Genomic DNA, 21711 nt, shown 5'->3' on the forward strand with positions numbered 1-21711 from the left:
CAACGTCATTAGTCATTAGAAATTAAAAATTTAAATTTCCATTTGGAATTTCGTAAGAATATTTATTCGGGCTGTAGAGTCAAAAGTGAGAATAGCAATGATGATTTCTAACCTTCGTCGCGGAGATGGCACGTAAATAAGAAGAAGAATATTTATCTTTGACAAACTACATACACTTACTCCGTACATTACGTTTAATGCCGTCACCACACTTAGCTATGGTATTTGTTTTGCGGCTACGCTGTATGCGCCCAAATATTTGTACTTTGAAGTGTGTCAAAACTGACAACTTTACGGATAGGCGTATTTGCCATTCGTCCTTATGCGTCATGCGTGCGAATAAACACTTCTTCCCATGCGGCCGAATAAGGCGCATAACAAAAAATAACACATAGCGAAGAGTGGTGCCGTCATAAGAATCAGACCGTCAAGTCACGGCGTTTATCCATCTTTTCTCTCCGAATACTTTTAGGCTATTGATTATGTACTATAGAAAGGAACTACAACGTTAACGGGGTTTTATTACTTCATATGGTCAATGAATCTGTATATATGAAAAAACAGCGGAGTGCTACCATTTAAAGGGGTGCGTTTTTGAGAAATGGGTGAATTAGTCCCTGGGCACAGGATACATTAAGGTGAGTTCTATGCACTTTTGGTACAAAAACGTCTACATAAAAATTGTATCTGGTTAAATTTCCTATCTAAATATAACTTTTTAAAGTCAAAGATACTTTTTTTTACAAAAATATATTCAAAAGAAAAAGCCCAAAGAAACCCAAAAGAAAGAAATTTTGTTTTTTGTCCCATAACTTTTGTCCACGGGGATATAGGTATAGACATTGCTTCACAGAAAAAAAACTTACATATTTTCTTTTTAAAATGATGCTTAGTAGAGGTCGTTAGGATTTACAGTTTTCACAATATGATTTTTCAAAATTCGCCACTCACAGCAATTTTGGGCAATTTTCCTTGTTATTTCGCAAATATTTTTCTGTAACTTTTTTCTACGCAACTTTAGGCATATTATGCAATGGTACATGTAAGAGGAATAGAAATCAATTACCTTTAAAATGTTCTACTGTATAATGTTGCACGACTTCTTTTAAAGAGGTTATCTTTTTCAAGATTTTATACTTTTAACGAGTTTTTATATTTTTTACGATTATTTTTTAAATTTCCCATTATAACTTTTTTTCTTCTACATTTAGGTATATATTATATAATAAAAAAGAAAGCTTATTCTGTTTACTTTAAAATGGTGTATTATAAAAAATTCTAGGATTATTTTTGAATAAGATATGCTTTTTCAAAATGTAATAAGTACTTGCAACGATTTTTGATTTTAGGATTATTTTTTAAATTTCTCCTTATAACTTTTTTATGTGATTGTGTGTTATGATTGAATCTTATTTTTTATAGGTAATACTTTGGATCCACTTGACTCGGCCGGGCAAACTTCAAAATATGGATTAATTCCAATATTTACTGTCAAAGTTCCTGCACCACAAACTTTGCTTGAAAAAATAGCATGTAAATGTACCAAAGGATGTACAAAAAACTGCGGTTGTAGGAAGATAGGAATTAGTTTTTCAATATTCTGCAAAGGTTGCATGTGCATGGGTACTAATTGTGGGACTCTAAGATAACTGAGGTGTCAGAGGAAGATATTGAAGCTAATGCTAACGAAGAGATGGACTTTGATTTTGAAATTTTTTAAATGTCAACGTTTAAATAATTTTAACTAAAGTTATGTTTTCTAAGACTAATGTTTATGTAATTTTTGTAAAAGAAATAATTTTAAATAATACAGGTAAAAAAATATCAAAGAATCACTCGGTTTCCATTATTTAAATATAGATGATACACCATTTTAAAGAACAGAAAGTAAGCCCTCTTTATTCAGCAATATATAGTATATTCATGTACAAGAAAAAAAAGTTATAATGAGAAATTTAAAAAATAATCCTAAAATCAAAAAGCGTTGCAAGTACTTATTACATTTTGAAAAATAATATCTTATTCAAAAATAATCCTCAATTTTTTGTAATACAAAATTTTAAAGTAAACAAAATAAGCTTTTTTTATTATATAATATAATATATACCTAAATGTAGAAGAAAAAAAGTTATAATGAGAAATTTCAAAAATAATCGTAAAAAATGTAAAAAATAATATTTTTTTTATATTAGGTATTATATATTATATAATATAATATTATATTATATATACTATATATAATATATTATATAATATACAATATATCATATAATAATATAATTTTATTTTTATATTATATTATAAAAAATCGTTAAAAGTATAAAACTTTGAAAAACCATAATCTCTTTAAAAAAAAAGTCGTACAACGTTAGACAGTAGACCATTTTAAAGCTAATTGATTTCTATTTCTATTACGTGTACCATTTCATATACCTAAAGTTACGTGGAAAAAAGTTACAGAACAATATTTGCGAAATTACAAGGAAAATTGCCCAAAATTGCTGTGAGTGGCGAACTTTGAAAAATCATATTTCGAAAACTATAAATCCTAATTACCTCTACTACACAACATTTTAAAGAAGAAATATGTAGGTTCTTTTTCTGTAAAGCAATGTCTATACCTATATCCTCGTGGACAAAAGTTATGGGACAAAAAACAAAATTTCTTTCTTTTGGGTTTCTTTGTGCTTTTTCTTTTGAATATATTTTTGTAAAAAAAAGTATCATTGACTTTAAAAAGCGATATTTAGATAGGAAATTTAACCAGGAACAATTTTTATGTGGGTATGTTTATACCAAAAGTGCATAGAACTCACCCTAATGTAACCTGTGCCCAGGGACTAATTCACCCATTTCTCAAAAACGCACCCCTTTAAATGGTAGCACTCCGCGGTTTTTTCATATATAGATGTCCATTGACCATATGAAATAATAAAACCCCGTTAACGTTGTAGTTCCTTTTAGCTAGCTTATTTTGAATATAATCAATAGCCTATTTCTCGGTCTGCTCTCTGCGCAAATGGACAAAATTTCGAAAGTCGTTCCTAATTTTGACGAGTAATAACTTATTTTGATTTTTGGCACATGAAAACAAAATTATTTTATTTTAATTTTATTTGCTTCACTTATAATGAGAATTCAGAAAAATTCTATACATTTTACCAAAATTACTTGCCCTAACGAAAATACTTTTTATAGAGAGAAAAATCTTTTAAAATCTATTTCAATAAAAAAATATTATTACTCTTGGTTATTTATAAATAAGGAGAAAATTAGAAAATAAGACATTAAAGAAGTTCCTGAAACATTCATGCAAACAACTCACGTAGAATAACATACATATAATATAAATTAATAATATTATTATAAAAGGCTCCTCTTAGATGGGAAGATCAATAATTCACCATCTATTTAGATTAAGGGGGCATTTGAAATCAAAGTTTAAAGCACATTTTTTTGATTTTTTAAACTATGGTAGAATCATTTTATTTTTAAATTAAATAAACTTATCGGCAGTTGAAAGGTAAATGGTAAAACACACAAATCAACTTTTTTAAGTTAATTTTAAGTTAATAAAAAACGCTCCATTTAAGTAATTTTATGAGGAATTAACCAATTAATTTTATTAATTTATAGGTGAATTATTGATCTACAAATTAATGAAAAAAATATTAGGTTACTTCCTCATAACATTACTTAAGTGGAGCGAGCGTTTTTCCACTTCCTGAAGAAATTTGATTTGTGGGTTACAACCTTTTACCTTTCAACCGTCGAAATTCAGTACAGTTCAAAGAATGTTAAAACAAATCAAGGTAAAGTGTTAAAAAATAAGCCAACGGTGGAAAATTTTTACAAAAACCTCAAAAAAAAATTTATTTTGCGGTGGACATCAAAACTTGTCATTGGATCATATGAAACAAAAAATTCAAAAATAATTTATTAGCTTATGCATGAGTTTATCGAGTTCTTTACTTTTAGCAACTTTTGAGTTTTTGGTATCACTCAGAAGTCAAAATAACGAATTTTTTTGTAAAAAACGGAGAAAATCAACATATTTATTATTGTTACGAAAATATCTCGACAGCATTACTTCAGGAAATGTCTAAACAAAATATATGCAAAATTTCAGGTGGATCAGTCAAATAGTTTTTGAGTTAAAATATCCACTGTCTTTAAAAAACGCAGTTTTGAGAAAAACGCGTTTAAATTTTTGACAACTTTTACTTTCAATTTCTTTTTTATCTTTTCAATCGTAATTTGACGCACACCGTAATGAGTTTTTGAATCGCGGAGTAATTTACAAAAGAGAAGGGGAACAACTGTTGAACATTTCTCACTAAAGCGCTGGTTTCCTCGAAAGCGGTGCCGACAACCTGCGATCGTAACACTGCGATGAATGACATCATAAAAAACTTTACCGTGCAAAATAATAGCGGTGGTTTCCAAGGATGCGTTGGAAGCCACCGCTTGCTGAGTTTGCACATTCCATTGCAGCAGTGAAGAACCTTGAATTTTTCACCGTAATCTGACGTAATTCATCGCAGTGCTACGGTCGCATGTTGTCGGCACCGCTTTCGAGGAAACCAGCGCTGCAGCGCTTAAGCTCAAGCGCGCTGGCATGAAACGGCTGCAATGCGAGTGGAAGGTAGGAATATTCATGCTGTATTTCCAGTAATTTTGCTCCGATCAATCTAAAATTTTCTTAGAGTATTCTTGAAGTTAGCTACTTTCATTTAAAATACTAAAAATAAATCGAAAATTTCAAAATTTTCAAACCATACTCCCCTTCCCCTTAACCCAAATTATTGGAAAACAATTAGCATTTGACCAATGATTCTCTACAACCATTAAGAATGAATACGAAATCAACATAATAATTTTGCATTAATGGTAAATAAATTAAATAGAATAAAATGACATAACAAAAAGGTTAAAACAAGAATATTATCACAATATTGTTTAAAATAAACTTAATGTTGTTCTGAAGCTATTTCCTTGTGACATTTTTATGATTAACTATTTAGATGGGAAATAAGGCACAATTAAATTGAAAAAATAATTTTATTAACGTTTCGACGCCCAAATCGGGTGTAGGTGCACCCTTAGTCGTCGGGTTTTTAATTAACTTATGCTTTGGTCACAATATACTTCTTCATACTTTTTACTGTTTACATACATAACTAACTTCTTCTTCTTAACGTGCCCTATCAAGTCCCCTTGACGTTGGCGATTAACATGGCGAAACTGTCTCTGTCTCGAGCTATTCTAAATAGGTGTTCTGCTTTCTTTATTCCTGTCCACTCCCGGATATTCTTCAACCAAGAGGCCTGCTTTCTACCAATTCCTCTGCGTCCTTCGATTTTACCCATCATAATAAGTTGAAGAATGTTATACCGGTCTCCCCTTACTACGTGTCCAAAATAGGCCATCTTTCTAACATAACTAACCTAAACCAATTTATTATCATTAGCTTTATAAATATTTGCAAAATCCGACAAAATTGTAATATTATTTCAAAAAGAAAATTAATAGATATATTTTTTATACTGACCAAGTCAGTGAGTTCAAGAAAGTTAATTAGTTTTTTTTTTGTACTTGTACAAACCAACAAACCAAATCATTTTTAAGTTCGATACCTACTGATAATTATTGCAGTGCAACTAGAGCATTGAGTTTGGAATTGCAAACTATTAGTTTAAATAATTACATCGCTTTTTAAGACGATTTAAAACTGCAAAGAGATAGGGAAAATATTCAATATCTTCGAGTAAATTCGAGGATTAAAAGATATGGTATTGTACTAAACAAGAATAAAAAACCGCTAAACGCCGTAAAAATGAGTGGCGCATAAAATATTCCAGCTACAAAAGATCTGATATGAATAATACGTGGCGCGAAAATGTATTTTCATTTTGATGCAAAATAAAATTTTAGTTTTATTTTAAAATAATTTTCCATATTTGCTAAATTTGAAGTAAAACGCGCCACAAAAGAGTAACTTTGATACAGTTTGAATTTTGAAACTCTTTTGTGGCGCGTTTACTTCAAATTTAACAAATATTATGGAAAAATCTTTTAAAATAAAACTAAAATTGTATTTTGCATCAGAATGAAAATACATTTTCGCGCCACGTAATATTCATGTCAGATCTTTTGTAGCTGGAATATTGTATGCGCCACTCGTTTTTACGGCGTTTAGCAGATTTTTTTATTCTTGTATCAGGAGTTTTTCAAATTTTTTTTATAAATTAAATGTATGAAGTTGAATGCAATTTTTCTTGATTACACATTAAGCTTTATAAATGGTCGCCTTTGTCGCATTATCTCCCAAATGATCTAGTGTCCATCGAATGTACACTAGATTTTTTTCTATTCGAAATAGATTGAAAAAAATTATTGGGATGGCCGGTTAATGAACTCCGATTGCCGTTGCCAGATCAAATTTAGCGTCGTAATCACTACAACTACATAAACCATTTCGGGAATAATCGTTAATTTTATTATAATTTTGTAGCATAATAACTTCTAAACGGCTTTACCGATTTTGATCACTAAACATGAGTTTGAAACGTATTGACAAGTAGTATCTGATGCATCTAAGGTCAAGTATGATAACTGAAGCCATTACAGGAATTATTGAGCTTGAAAACCCCTTTTTCCCATAGGAAATAGATTTGATCATACTTATGAAGCCTATAACTTAAAAATTCGAATTTTCCCGGATATCAGGTTTCAGATTCGTCTAGAGTCCTTCTACAAACGCTCAGTTATTGGCGCAATTCGTAGGTTGAAATTTTAAGTAATTGTCGAAAAACCAAAATTTTCAAAGTTTAGTTTTTCAGTTTTTCGGCGATACTGAGCCGTGTGTATGCCTGCTCCTGACGGCTTAAACACCATTTGAAAGCTTAACTCAACACGATTCATTTGGTATATTTGCGGTTCTCTGTCTCTTCTTGAACCGAAGATATAGACCCCCAAAAAATATGCCGTTTTGTACCTACCAAGTCCTATAGCTGGCTTATGGGTGGTCAAAAGTCACAAACTACACCGGTTCTGAATCGACCCTGACCCCCTCTTCAAACACAGGAAAAAAATTCAGATCGGTTTAACTTTTCCAGCCACATACATACATATCCACAAATATTTTCCCTTTTATCTCACAATAAATAGAAATTGAGTCTCCCTTTCTTAAATAGAAATTTAGTCATATTTCTGAGCTCAGTAACTTTTGAATGGTATAACGGATTTTCAAAATTAGACATGCGTTGGAAAGGTAATGATCAGTACTATTAGAAGCTGTAAAGGTCGAACTTAAATTTTTGAAGTTTTTGGGAGTTTTGGGGACGAGAACGAAAAACAGGCCCTACATAGGAAGAGCCGTAAAATCCACACCCTTGGACCACAATGGATGGTTGATATATGAATGGGTGAGTCTTTTCCTGAACTTTAAGAAGGGAGTTGGCACAATTTTCAATTCCGTCAGATTTAGAAAATCGAAAATTTCGTATAGTGTCGCGTGTAGGGGGGTGTGGGTGTGCGCAACTGTCGAAAACTGCCGTTCTCTGGTAATGTGTAATGTAAACAAAAGATTACTCATAGTATTTAACAAGCATTCTAAATAAAGTGATTGTTTTGTTTATATGCTTTAAAAATAGAAACCAACTCGGCTCCATTTGAAATTTTACACTATAATTTATTTGTCTTCTTTTAAACAGATTATTAGATGTGTAGTTTTTTATTTTAAGATAAGTTTTTTTGTTTTCCAATGTTCCTGACCCAGAATCCTCCATTTTATCTTAATTATCGTGACTATCATATCAGTCGATACCCGAGGAGATACTTCTTGTTCTTCTTCTGGTTTCATGACCGCTACCGATCGTGGGATATCATATTCACTTTATTGGCCAAAACAAACTAACAATATATAGAATGCTCAACCTACCAATGCTGACATCATCATCAACCCGTATGCGTCCACTGCTGGACATAGGTCTCCCTCAGCACTTTCCATCTGTCTCTGTCCTCTGCGGTTTGCATCCAGTTACTGATCACGCTTCAGATCGTCCATCTGCGTTACCAGACATCTCGTAACGCGACAGATCGTAACCGGACAACTGGTAACGGACAATTCGTAACAGCGACAGTTCGTAACGGCGACACTTCGTAACGGCGACAGTCCGTAACTATACAAATTCGTAACGGACAATTCGTAACGTCCAAATTGAATTATTCTGTTTATTTTTGTTAACGTGGAAACTAACTGTTATTACAGTTATAATTAAAATTATGTTTATTAATTTAACTAAGCAGTACCGGGATAAACATAAACATGTTTAACACATTTTATGTTTCGTGTTTCAGAATATATTAAAAGTCTTTAAACACAAAACAAATATTTAAATACATACAAACTTTTAACAATATTTTTAAAAGTTTATCTCTCTTATTGTTCCTTAAATTTGCATATACCTAGACAAAGGAAAAGTAAAGTAATTCGTGAAATATTTAAGCCAACAACCGTTTTTAGACATTCGTAATTTTCTAGTAAACATTTTGTAAAGGAAAGATTATAATTACCTATTATTATAATAAACCTTGTGATTTGTTATAGCGTTGGAGTATTCAATCAACGGTTATAGTTGGTACGAGGGATGGCTTTTAATACTTTAATATTTGGTTTAAATACTTTTATTATATTCTGAAACACGAAATATAAAATGCCTTAAAAATGTTTATCCTGATACTGATTCGATAAATTGATAAACATAATTTCATTTATAATTGTAATAACATTTTTTAGTTTCCACGTTAACAAAAATAAATAGAATAATTCAATTTAGACGTTACGAATTGTCCGTTACGAATTTGTATAGTTACGAACTGTCGCCGTTACGAAGTGTCGCCGTTACGAACTGTCGCTGTTACGAATTGTCCGTTACCTTGTCCGGTTACGAACTGTCGCGTTACGAGATGTCATGGAACCTCCATCTGGTTGGTGCGCGTCCTCTGCTCCGTAGTGCTTCTTCTCGTGCCTTCCACTCGACAATACGTTTTGTCCATTGGTTTTCTGATAATCTGGTGACGTGTCCTGCCCAATTCCATATGAAGTGTTGACATATGGATCAGAAACAAGGTCTAGCTACAAAACAGACGCAGATCATCTGCTCGTCTTCAAAATGAAGATACTAGGAAGAGTAGGTAATGAACGCAATCTGCGAGAATGGTATTTGAGAAGGCCATATAACTTCTCGAAATGTACGAGAAGTCTAAATAAATAGTAAATGGTAGATATGTAAAATCATTCATAAAAATAGGCAAGCTTAGATGGGCTGAACATGTGTCAAGAGAAAATGAAAGTTACCCACACAAACGAGTAACTGGGAACGGTTGGTGATGGACAGATACGACTACCGAAATATACTGGGGAAGGTCGAGGCTCACCAAGGGTTGTAGCACCACTGATGTGGTTCTACTATCAGTACAGCAGCTGTAAATAATGATGTGGTCGATTTGCCGTGCCATTGTCTCAGATTTTTCAGCCCTAATGCTATTTTTCTACCAGGAACTGGTTTACTTTGGGTCTTTGCCTAAATAATGAGATGCAAAAGTTAATATTTTTCAGAGTATATCATAATGTGGCCAAGATATTCCAGAGGAGACGTACTTTTAAATCAGTTGATTTACCGTTATAGGTTGCATTTTTCGTTTTTCTTTCCACTTTTAATATTGTTTTTTAACTGGCAATCTATACCTAATTGTTATTATCTATCTAATCCTTAACATTAGTGTTAGCCTACAGTACATTAACCTTAACATGAAATTGAAAAAAAACTGCAAGCTCTAGATTGGTGAATTATTTAAGAATGTGTTTTTTTTTGAGAATGTCGTTGTGAAAATCGTCAATTTGGTAATTATTATAATATGAACAACATTACAGTATTACGTCTATTTGCAAGATAATAAATAAAAAAAGAAAGAAAAAAAGTTGAACAAAATCTTTTGGAGCATGAAGCATATCAAACACTTATAGTATGCTAATTTCTCTACTTTTACGGTGTCCGACAGCAAAAACTTCCTCCTATATTTTGTTCGGTAAGTATACTATTACCTTTTAATGGTTTTCATAAAGTTATCTTGATTATTTTTTTAATGATTTTAATTTCCAATCGTGTAGTAAGATTTTTCATCACGTGTTTAATTATGTCCAATCAGATTATTATTATACCGGGAATAATCTACTTACATTATTATACTGGGAATAAATTTTAGGTATTTTGTTTCTGTTTAATTACAACGAGTTTGCTCACAGTTTTGACGACTGTCAGGTTTAAGAAAATGAACCATAATAAACTTTTAGTTCTGCACCTAATGTCAAATTGTCACGGGAACAATACAATTCGGCAATTTTAAGCGCTCGAGTGTACTTCGGTAAAATTATTTCATGGAGAGGCTACATCAGTGCGTCATCAAGACGGAAAACGCGTTCCAAGATTGCAGCTTTAATTTTGAATATTTTGTTCGGAGATATTTGCCACACATACTCGTAATATAGTAAAGAATGACCGTACAGAGCCCAATTTAAGAAATATGTTAGTATGTGGAAATTACTCTATAATTTAATAAAATATTACACAAACGAGTCTGTACTGATATTAAGAAGAACAAAAAAACACACCTTTTTCAAATACATTTTTTTAGCTTATGCCTGGATTATCATAATTATTACTCATATTATCATAATATTGTGCCTTGTGCCTGTATTTCATAGTGTCACGTACTGCCGACACACTGTTGCCAAAGGTTCGCAGAACTTTCGAAAAACGGTGCGGCTACTATCTCTCGAACTAATATCGATAACGCGCTGAATTAGCCTCTGAATGAAACTGTATTTATAAATAATTGGCACTTTGGCTACCAATGACACTATGATTATTCTGCGTTGTGATACCGTTGTATCACCGGTGATCAACCTTCTTGGTTTATTTCTGGACCATGTGTATCACCGGTAATACCATGCAGAGTATAGCTATCGTGCCATGTACCAGGAGTATAAGTCAAAAATGAAAATTTTTCATTAGGACTTTTCAAAGTCTTTTTTACGACTGATGAAATAACTATTACAACTAAATATCAAAATGGTGATGAAACATGATTCATTAATTAGTAATTAACTATTTTACTTTCTACTTTGGTCTCTCTTCAATCCTGACCCCCCCGTAGGGAGTGTAGTGGTCGACGTGATGTCGTGTATTGTCTGTCTCCAAAGATCTCTGTCTCTGGTCATTTCTTTTAACTCATGCATAGGTCTTTTGCATATTCCTGTAATCTGATCGATCCATCTTGTTGGGGATCTTATTCGTGATCTTCGGCCTTCCACCTTTCCTTGTATAATGAGTCTTTACATGTTTTCTGTGTTGGCTCTCATAACATGTCCAAAGTATTTTAATTGTTGGAGATGGACTTTACTGGAGAGTCGTTGGCTAACTTTTAGCTCCCTTAAAATTGAATTATTTGTTCTATGGTCGGTCCAAGGAATTCGTAGCATTCGTCTCCAACAAAACATTTCAGTGGCGTCTATCTTTCTTGTTTCCGAATTTCTCAGGATCCAAGATTCACATCCGTATGTCAGTATTGGAAATATTAAGCAGTTGATCAACCTCATCTTTAACGCTCTTGAAATTTGACAGTCCTTCCATATTGTGGTCATTTTTGCTGTGGCGACTTTTGCTAGATCACATTTACGTTTTATTTCTTCCTGTAAATTACTTTGGTAATAGTACCTTACTTTGGTAATAGTAGGGCAGATGCACCAGTTATGGCCACTACCCCGCCTATGGCCATATCGCTGTGATTTGTAAGATAATAAGCATGGCGTTCGAGAGGCAAATATTAAAACTCCTTTTGCCAATGATCGACCAGGAAGAAAATGGTATTACAGCTTCCTTAACAGGCACAAGCAACTTTCCCAGAAGAAAGCAGAATACATTCACGGTGGTAGAGGTGCAGTAACTGAAGAGAAAATAGGTAAATGGTTCGACGAGGTTCGTATGAATTTAAGTGATATGAGTGCTACCAGTATATTAGATTATCCAAAAAGGATTTATAATATGGATGACACATATTTCTGTTTAGCCCCAAAAAGTGGTACTGTAATTGGACCACGAGGAAAACACATCTACGATGAACGAACTTCGTCAGATAAGGAAAATGTAACTACGCTTTTCACAGTTAATGCAGAAGGAAAATTCGCTCCACCTTTAACAATTTTTAAATATGACCGGATCCCGTCTGCTATGTATAAAGCAGCTCCTAAAGGTTGGGGTTTAGGGAAAAGTCAAAGAGGCTGGATGACAGCAGAATGTTTTTTTTGAGTATTTTTTCGAACGTTTTCGTACCCTACTTAAAGGAGTCTCTAAAGATCTATATTCAGACTCTTCTTCGGAAGAACATGAAGACTGGGAGGAAACTGGTAGCAGTGAAGACGATGTTGACTTCGTGGAACCAGAACAAGAAAATATTGAAATGTTCGATACCGATGATCTCAAATTGGGAGACTTTGTGCTTGCAAGATTTAAGCAACTGGGTAAAAGATCGACGACAACATATAAATATGTTGCCCAAAATTATAGATGTCCTTTCAACAGAAGAGTATGAGATACAATGTTTCAAAAGTGCTAATGAAGAGAAAACTGTGTTTTGTCCTATAGAAAATAATGTTTGCAGTATAGATAAAAACGATATTTTAGGAAAACTACCCGATCCCATTGTCCAGGAACAAGGAAGAAAATTTAAGACTATTTTTCCAGGAAAACTAAACATTTATGAACAAATATAAAATCATAAACACTATTTACAACATTTTTCAATACTTTTTACCTATTTGTATTACCAGAAATTTATTTTGTTTTACCTATTTTTGTAGTTCAATAAATATTTAAACATATAAATATCAACTTATATCTTTATTTGTACCTATTTTTTGGGTGGCCAAAAGTGGGGAAACTGTATGGCCAAATGTAGAAACACATGTCCAAAAGTGGGGATTTTTGTTGTTCAAAATATAAAACGATATAATATTTTCATTCTAAATTGAATCCTTATGATCATTTGATTTCCTAGTAGAGCTAATTCGAAATTACAAATAGCATTGAGCGGAAAGATTTTATTCGAATCCTTCATGTTTCTCAAGAGAAAAATAATAAAGAAAGTTCTTAAAGTGGCCATAAGTGGTGCCTCTGCCCTACTTTATTAATTATTATATAATTCAAAATATAGAATAATGCCGAAAAATCTTTTATCTACCGTATGTCATATTATGTATGGCATAGATGTATTAAGTTTTTAGTTTGTGAAAACTGTCATTATAGATAGCAGTGCGTGAAGTAACAATGTATTTTAAATAGGATTTACTTTTTCGCACTGTTTTTTGGCACACTTTCATATTATCAAATATTCTTAACGTTCGCGTTGTCATGGTGATAACATAATGAGCAATAAATTGCAACAAAAGTTTTGACAGTTTTGTGGTTTGAAAGAAGTTAGAATTTTTAAATGTCAAAGTTCTAAAAATTGTAGAATAGAAATGAATTCCAGTGACGAAGTGTTAGTTTTTTTATTTGTGCGTGAAGTACTTTTTGCGAACTTACGCGGTGTATAGCACTCACTCCGCTGTCGCTCGTGCTCTAAACATCGCGTGCGTTCTCAAAAAGCGTACTTCACGAACTGTTTCATAAATAACTATTTTATGACTTATACTCTTAGTACATAGCATGTATAGTTTAAATGACCATTAATATTGTTGGTATATAAAATCGGGCAAACAGAGTATGCCGATGGGATGTAAGTGAACCTAATAGCATGTAGGACAAGTGGGCATCAGTGGAGATTCATCTTAGTCAAGTTGCAAAAGTAATAAGAAAAAAGCAAGATTTGACGACTATTAATAATTATTATTAGGATTTGTGCTCCGGCATGATATTTTTTATGATTTAAGTTCAGATTTGCATCCTTTTTTATCATAAATGTTATATCACTTTATCAGAGATCCATTATTTTTTTTATTGTATTATTATTGTATTGTATTATTTATTGTATCACTATATTGTTTCTGTTTAATTTTGTATTAGGGATAGGATTGTATATTATTTATTGCAACTGGCTGAATGACTAATGTCTATGCCATTAAATAAAAAAAATAATATTAGAACAATCACGCTTTGTTTGCTAAATATTTTATTATAAAAAGTTACAGAAAAAAAGATATATTTTAACAGATAAAAAAATAATACCTTAGTGTCTTTTTTGAAAACATTTCAAACAGCGCTAGCATTTAGACAACTATTTAGTCCATGCTGTGAGGCCGCCCCAGTATTAAAAATTTTCTGATTCAGTTTCTTTGCGGATTCCTGTTCAAAAATTGAATCTCCTGAATCGGAGAATAAATTTATAACCGCAGTGTGCTTGGTATCAGACAGAAATCTATGCAAATTTATGCCGGTATAACAGCGACTGAAGCTGATGTATCACCGGTGATTCATATGGGAGCCAAAGTGTTAACTAATATTTTATTGATATTTTCGTCTAAATATTTGCTAAATTGTGTTGTTCATTTCGACAAATTGAAAAACAGTAACTGTGATAAATGTCACTGAATGTTTATTTACAAGACTGGAATTTTGTATGTAAGTATTAAAAACTAATCTTTCGAATATCACACGATAGTAAGAATAAATAAGAAAATAATGCTGCAATTTGTTTCTCAAACTCGTTTCCATTCGGCACTAGTCACTCGATCCCTGCGGGCTCTCGTGTCTATTGCCAGGCAATAAATTTTCGAAAAATTGTCGCATTATTGTCAATTTATTCTCACTCCCTTGTGATATTAATGTTGAGAAAATAGACTTGCCAGTATATTTTATGTCATACTTGTTCTATATTGCGTATTTATTGCTAAGTTAACTACTAGATAATAGCAAATGTAATGCCCGTGCGGGTATAAAGTGCACTTTATGGCCCGTACTCGCATCAAGACAAAATAAAAATTTTGATAACATCTTAATAACATTTATTGTGAAAGTTACAAAACATGAAAATAAATTATTATAACTACATAATATTATTTAGTGGAATTCACACAAAACTGGCCATTCTGGAAAGATCCGGTAATAGATAGATTGCCAACAGCAAATTTTGATTCAGGTTTGATTGTCTGCGTATTAAGTTTTTGTAAGGAAAAGCCAGATCCAGAAGTATCCGGAAGATATGCCTACCAGCATCCCTCATCCCCTTTAAACCCAATGTTTTGATGATAAACTACCCTCTATATATCCTTCAGCATCTGACGTACTCTTCCATCCATCATGCCGCTTCAACGTTATCATACTGGCTCTAGCGTCTGCCAGAAGAATTGCCGATGTTCGACGCAGACCTATTTATTTTTATCAGGATCGCTGAAATCTAGATTTTTTGCAATGATAAAGGCAATTTTGTCAAATGTATTTTTTTTTAACTTGTTGTAGGGGAGAGTTGGACAAAACGGGATACCATTCTTGTTTATTTGTATTACGGAAAAAATGTTAAATAAATTATCATATTATTATTTTTTATAGATATAACATTTATTGAAGCACACAAAAAACATGTTTTTAGCTACTTTTAATGACTGGAAAATAGTAAAAAAAAAATTTATTAAAGTCCTGCACATCCCGTTTTAGCATACCATGGTTGGATAAAACGGGGTAGGTTCACAATATTTAATTTTTTGCATAAACTTATCTAAAAAGTATATTTAAGTAATGAACTATTTTAAATGGGAAATAAGCCACAATTTTACCAAAAAAAAAAATGAATTTATTAACGTTTCGACGCCCAAGTCGGGTGTCGTTGTCAAAATACAAAATAATACTAAATAAACAAAAATGTTGTTGCTTAGTAAAAAATTCTTCTAATAATTTATTTAATCTGACTCATTTATATCGGTAATTCAGGCGTATTATACATCTTAAAGTAGAAGACTGTAAAATGATATTGCCAATATTGATGAGTTGCGTTTCCTGGGACGACTTTACTAAAAGATAGTTCATTCGATTACATAAAATCAACCCCAACTCAAGAATATCCGCCACAAAAAAATCATAGCATGTGATCTGTCTTTAAAAAGACAACAAATGCAACGATGGCAGTAAAATTCTCGAGCTAGAGATTCCATAGTAAATCACGAGCGAAAACCAGGAAAAAACCTCGTGATACTATCTCGACATCGTAAGTATTTGGGCTTACATTTAGTTTACTGTCAAAACTAATACCAAATTCTGACTTTAATGTATGTATGCTATTTTAAATTATAAATAATATTAATAATACATAAATATTATATAAATAAAACTAAAATATAAAATATGTACTAACCCGATATGTTAATGACTTACTAATCGTGGCATTTTCTTTCTATTGACTTCCTCTTTTAGTATGGGTAACCACATCCTACTGCATTCTACCGAGGAATTTGCGACACAATTGTTTTCATTTAGCATAATTAGAGCCGCTTCTTTGATTTTTCTCTTTTTACTATCTGTTTCTTTCAGGACTATACTTGAATCTCTCCACTGAACTCTATGTTCATTATCCCATGCGTGTTGACATATTTGAGATCTATCAAATTCTCTATTTTTAATATAAGACTGATGTTCACTTATTCTAACGTCTAATGGTCTTGATGTTTCACCTAAATAAAATTGTTCGCATTCACAAGGTATTTTATAAACACAATTCTTTCTTTTTTCTTGTTCATTGTTAGGTTTAGTTTTAGATAGAATAGATCTCAATGTGTTTGTTGTTTTGAATGTTGTTGAAATGTTGAATTTATTTCCTATTGTTTTAAGTTTCTCGGATAGTCCTTTTATATATGGTATTGATATTTTCCTCGTATTATTTCTTGTGGATGTTGTAGGATCCCGTTCTACGTTGTTCTGTTCCATTCGATCCAATCTTGACAATTTCTTATTTATAAACGATAAAGGATAATCATTTTTTAATAAAACAGATGTTAACAAATGTTTTTCTTCTAAAAATGAATTTTCGTTAGAACTTTAATTTAAGTAGATATAAGACTGCAAAGCAAAATTTACCTTTGAAAAACAATATCTTCAGTAGTCAGAAACTTAAAAATAGGCATTTTTTATGTTTCATTGCAAAATGGAAAATAAGACCTTTTATTTAGGACTAGGTACGTATATCAGAACAACAGTCGCATAAAAATATGTTGTTCTTTTCTGATGCAGTATAAGAACACGCTTTATCGCTATTTAAAAAATTAATAGGCCAACAAATAAATAGGTGGATAAAAGGGGACATAAAAAACTGTATCCCATTTTATCCAACTTATAAGTGTCCCGTTTTGTCCAACTCAGACATTTTTCAAAACAAAAATGGCTCCTGCCTAAACGTGAAAGTAAAATGAGATAGACTACACATGAGAATATTCGTTAATGAGTGCTTAATTAAATGTAATAGTCACCGGAATTATATGTTTAGATATGTAGGCAATATAATGTAGAAAACAACGCACTTAAAAGTACAAAGTACCAAAAAAATAGAGTCAAAGAATTCTAAATACAACAACTTTTCATCAAATAATGGCATCGAGGTAAAACGAACTGAGAATGTTAAAATGACGACCGACAACAAGTTTTCGTCGTTGTCCGATTGATAGCAGCACTAGTTGGGTCTCTACAGTCTCTAGGCTAGGTATCCCGTTTTATCCGACTATCCCGTTTTATCCAACTCTCCCCTACAGTACAGTGACCTTGTCTATAGGCTAGAAATTTTTTTTACTGAACAACCACGTAGCCGTAAAGGCATGTAATCTTTTATTAGCATCAATGTATTCATTTTGTCTTCATCAATAATGGTAAAAACCCGCTTTTGTCGGTTTTTGACTCTGGTACGTTTATCACAAAAAATGATTTTCCATATTCTTCTTTTTCTTGATTGAGTTTGCAACTCCACCGTCCATCGGTCCTCCGGTGAATTTTCGCCGCATCTACTATAGCCGTCTATATTTAATGATCTTGTGCTTCTATTTTCATTATTGTACTCCAATCCTAGATAAATCGGTTCCAACATTATCCATTCATCTGTTTGTGGACGGCCTACTGATCTTTTAGCTTTTATATGTCTGACGATGTTTCAGTACTACCATACAGAGTCACCATCATTGCGGCGCCTTTTCCACTCTTCTGTGATTTCATCTCTTTGAGGAACAAAAATATCATTCTGAGAACCGTTTCTATATTCTACGTGAGTAATTAGCATATTCACCAGTTGTTGCCGTCGACATCCACCAAATACACCAAATACTAATTCAATTTTGTTCATTAAAAACGTCTTATTTGGTGCTTGATGAATAAGTTTTAAAACATTTTCTCTAGGCAGAACTCTAGACGTTTTTGGCTGGATGAAGGATCGAAGGATGGATAACCCTTTCTTGGTTGTACTCGGAGTGTTGGATAGATACCTACATAATAGATATTATTGAGTCAAAATGACCATGCGTTGGCGATGTGGGTAGTGTCGTAGACTGGGGATGTGGCCGTGAATTCCAGATGGTGTTTTCTTTCAATTCCCGCCAGAGATGGTGGTACAACCAGATACGGAATGGGTTAGGGGAAACTGTCAGAACCTGGCTCCGGTTATCAACTACTCTTATCTCCCTCTCGTCGCCTCTCAAGAATTAGCGGCCGCGACCGCACAAGAGTACGACTGCCTCCCAGTTTAGTCGCCTTTTATGGTAAGCGGGAGAAGAACTGTGGTGATATTATTCTTGAGTGGCCCGTGCTTCACATGGGGAATAATCATTAAATTATTCAGGATACGACATAACTTTCCATACATCGCAGAGGTTCGGATACAAAAGCGTCTTTTTGTAAAAATTATGATGTCAACTTTACTAAATAACAAGACATTTACTCAACGCACACACTACACATTACTTTCCTGAGCTAGTGATAAACTATAATCTTGATTGCGACTGGCTGAATGATTAATGTCTATACCATTAAAACCAATATTTTCATAATTATTGTACACTAATTTTTATTTTATTCCAAACATGTTTGCCTAAGTAATGTGTCACAAAATATTTTTAACACTCATTTACTGCACATAAACATTGATAGAACAGTTGGGATGCAAACAAAATCAAATGTTATAAACGTACTAAATTATATTTATAAAAAAGAGATTTATTACTAAAATTACACTTCTTAAATAATAATTGTTTTACTCATTTTTTTTATCAATTTTAATAAAATCTATATTGACGATTTTCCATTTCGTCCTTGAAATCGTTGTTATAATTTCACTCACTTAATGCGAAAAGTTCTCAAGAATCAGATAAGTGGAACAGAATCAATGGCTGTACCGTTACTGTTAAAGGTGTTCTGCAGATCGGAATGTATTGTTTTATTGATGATATTAAACTGTTGATAAACAACTATGAACTTTAATGTCAAAAAATGCAGTAAATAAATAATTTGCGAGCAAAACAAAAATTTAATTACATATTCTTATTTTATCAAAATATTAAATATTATTATTAAAAAAGTTTAATTTATATTTTGAGAACGACTTCCGAAGTGGAAATCCAAACCTTAAAATAAATGTATTTTAAACTGAGATTGTGGTTAATGTCCAATAAAAATAGTAAATAAATTAAATGTTGATAATGAAATAGTATATTGTACAACAAGAGAGAAAAAAGACATATTTCTCACGAGCGCAGAAGTTTGTTGGCACGAGCCGAGGTACTAGGCGAGTGCCACAAATCAAGCGAGGGAGCAATATGTCGTTTTCTCACGTGTTGTACACTGTACTTTTTCTATGGATGCGTTTTTGTCAAGAGTTCAAACTTCAAAATTAAATAGTTTAGGTGCTTTTATGTAGATTATATGCCAAAATTTAAATAAAATACATATTATACACATATGTTGTAGATATTTAATATTCTTAATATTTATATACTTTTATTTATTTAAAATTATAGTTACCAGTTATATTTAAACAGTTTTGAAAGGTAATTCCTGGTAAGTTTTGATTTGACACATTTTATTGGACAAAAATATTTGTGTTTGTATTGTGCATGTTACCATGGAAACCGCGATTCTATGTATGGAACCCATGAGAAAAAATATTTCTTACTGCAATGGCCGACTTTTCTCACAGCCTGAGAAATTGTTCGTTTTGAATGTATATAAGTAGTGAGATAAGTTGCACATTGTATAGCATCCATAGAAAAAAGTTATTATGTACATACGTTAAAAACTCAGTATATTCAGCCGGAATACAAATTTTTAATTACTACTTCCAATTTCTACAACAATGTTTGTCATGTCATGTCATGTCAATTAGAAATAATGTAGTTAATATTACATTTAGGCGAATCTCAAGCTTCCTTTACTACGAACAGATCGGTAATAAATCACATTTTTACAATGAAACATATTTTGACTAGTTCATACTTTATCACTAAATATAATATTGTTAATTCATTTTCGACAAGCATATACAATAAACGTATATAAAGTTTATGAAACACTAGATTATCTGGACATCTGGGAGAAAATAATTAGCGTTACAAAATGTAAATTAAAGAAAAATAAGAGCAAAGTTATGATATAGAATCATAATTCCGATAGCTTCAACAAAGTCTTCGACAAGGTAATCTGCATATGATTTTTACCGCAGGTAGAACTCATGGACGAAAATAGACCGTGCAAACTGATAAGGTAGTGGATATCACTAAACCGTAGGAAGCCAGGAAGGAGGAAGACCTAATGAAACAAACCATAAAGTTAGACATAAGAAAACGTCGACTCACCTAGGTGCAAAAATTTCTTTCTAGAGAAGTTCTGTTGTGTATTTGAACCCGCTTATTGCGGGGTCGACTGTATATAAACTGCTCGTACCGTATCTATGCCAGAAACGAAGTCGAAAAGGTTTTCTTAATGTAGTGTTGTTTACTGATATAAATGCGAAGACTGACAAATCGTGCTCGTTCGACATATACGAAGGATAGAAAATGATAACTAATCAATTGTTTTCGTACATGGTCATCAGAGTAGGTGGTACCTTTGTCAGATTGCCACTTAGATTGGAAAATTTCTATACGTTATGTTGGTGTTCTTATTTCAGTTTCTATACAACTATGTACCTGTAGCTGATGAGAAAGTTAAGTTTATTTTCATTACCACTCATATTTTCTGGTTAGTTTTCTCAAAATATTTTTATTAGTAAAGTGAACAACTTTGATTATGCATTATCCTTCTTTCGTGTCCTTCTTGTGCGGCTCTCATCGGAGATTGAAAGCCGTTTAGGTTCGTCGTATTTACGTCTTATTTACGGCTGACCTAAACAGCTCAATTTGTTACAAGCAAATTATTCCTTCGTAATCACTTCCGGTTGCTTTTTCCCTTCCATTTTACGTCTTTAGTGCAACTGATGTGTGATTAATTCCCACTCACCATAAATATTAGCTTGACGACCCTTCTTTGCCGCGTTCTTTACTTTGTTTTTCCAATTAGGAATTTTTATAGTTTCATATCTAGTTTTACTTTTTATATACCTATAATCTGTTTAGGTCGTTTTTTTGACCGTTTCCCTTGGTGTCTACCTTATTATATCTGGTCCTTAAGGCCATCTTTTGTTCGATTATTA

General features: G+C 32.3%; 2 protein-coding genes across 3 annotated transcripts in view; one reads left to right on the forward strand and one right to left on the reverse strand.

The window, feature by feature from the left end:
* The window catches only part of LOC126888063 (atrial natriuretic peptide-converting enzyme), a 331414-nt gene that overhangs the window by 66716 nt on the left and 242987 nt on the right, over positions 1–21711 (forward strand). Inside the window, exon 1 of one of the 2 annotated variants that reach the window (XM_050656081.1) lies at positions 9964–10092. The exons of the other annotated variant lie outside the window; for it this stretch is intronic. The gene's annotated coding sequence lies outside the window, so the exon portion shown is untranslated. Of the gene's footprint in view, positions 1–9963; positions 10093–21711 lie in introns of those variants that run through there. 2 annotated transcript variants of the gene reach the window in all.
* LOC126888064 (uncharacterized) lies at positions 4945–8297 on the reverse strand. The gene is made up of 2 exons (XM_050656083.1): positions 7943–8297; positions 4945–5447 (listed from the first exon to the last, which is right to left on the reverse strand). Exons 1-2 carry the CDS (start codon positions 8009–8011, stop codon positions 5208–5210), a joined length of 309 nt encoding a protein of 102 aa, XP_050512040.1. The 5' UTR covers positions 8012–8297; the 3' UTR covers positions 4945–5207.

Source organism: Diabrotica virgifera, chromosome 7, assembly GCF_917563875.1.
Source record: "Diabrotica virgifera virgifera chromosome 7, PGI_DIABVI_V3a".
Taxonomy (NCBI): domain Eukaryota; kingdom Metazoa; phylum Arthropoda; class Insecta; order Coleoptera; family Chrysomelidae; genus Diabrotica; species Diabrotica virgifera.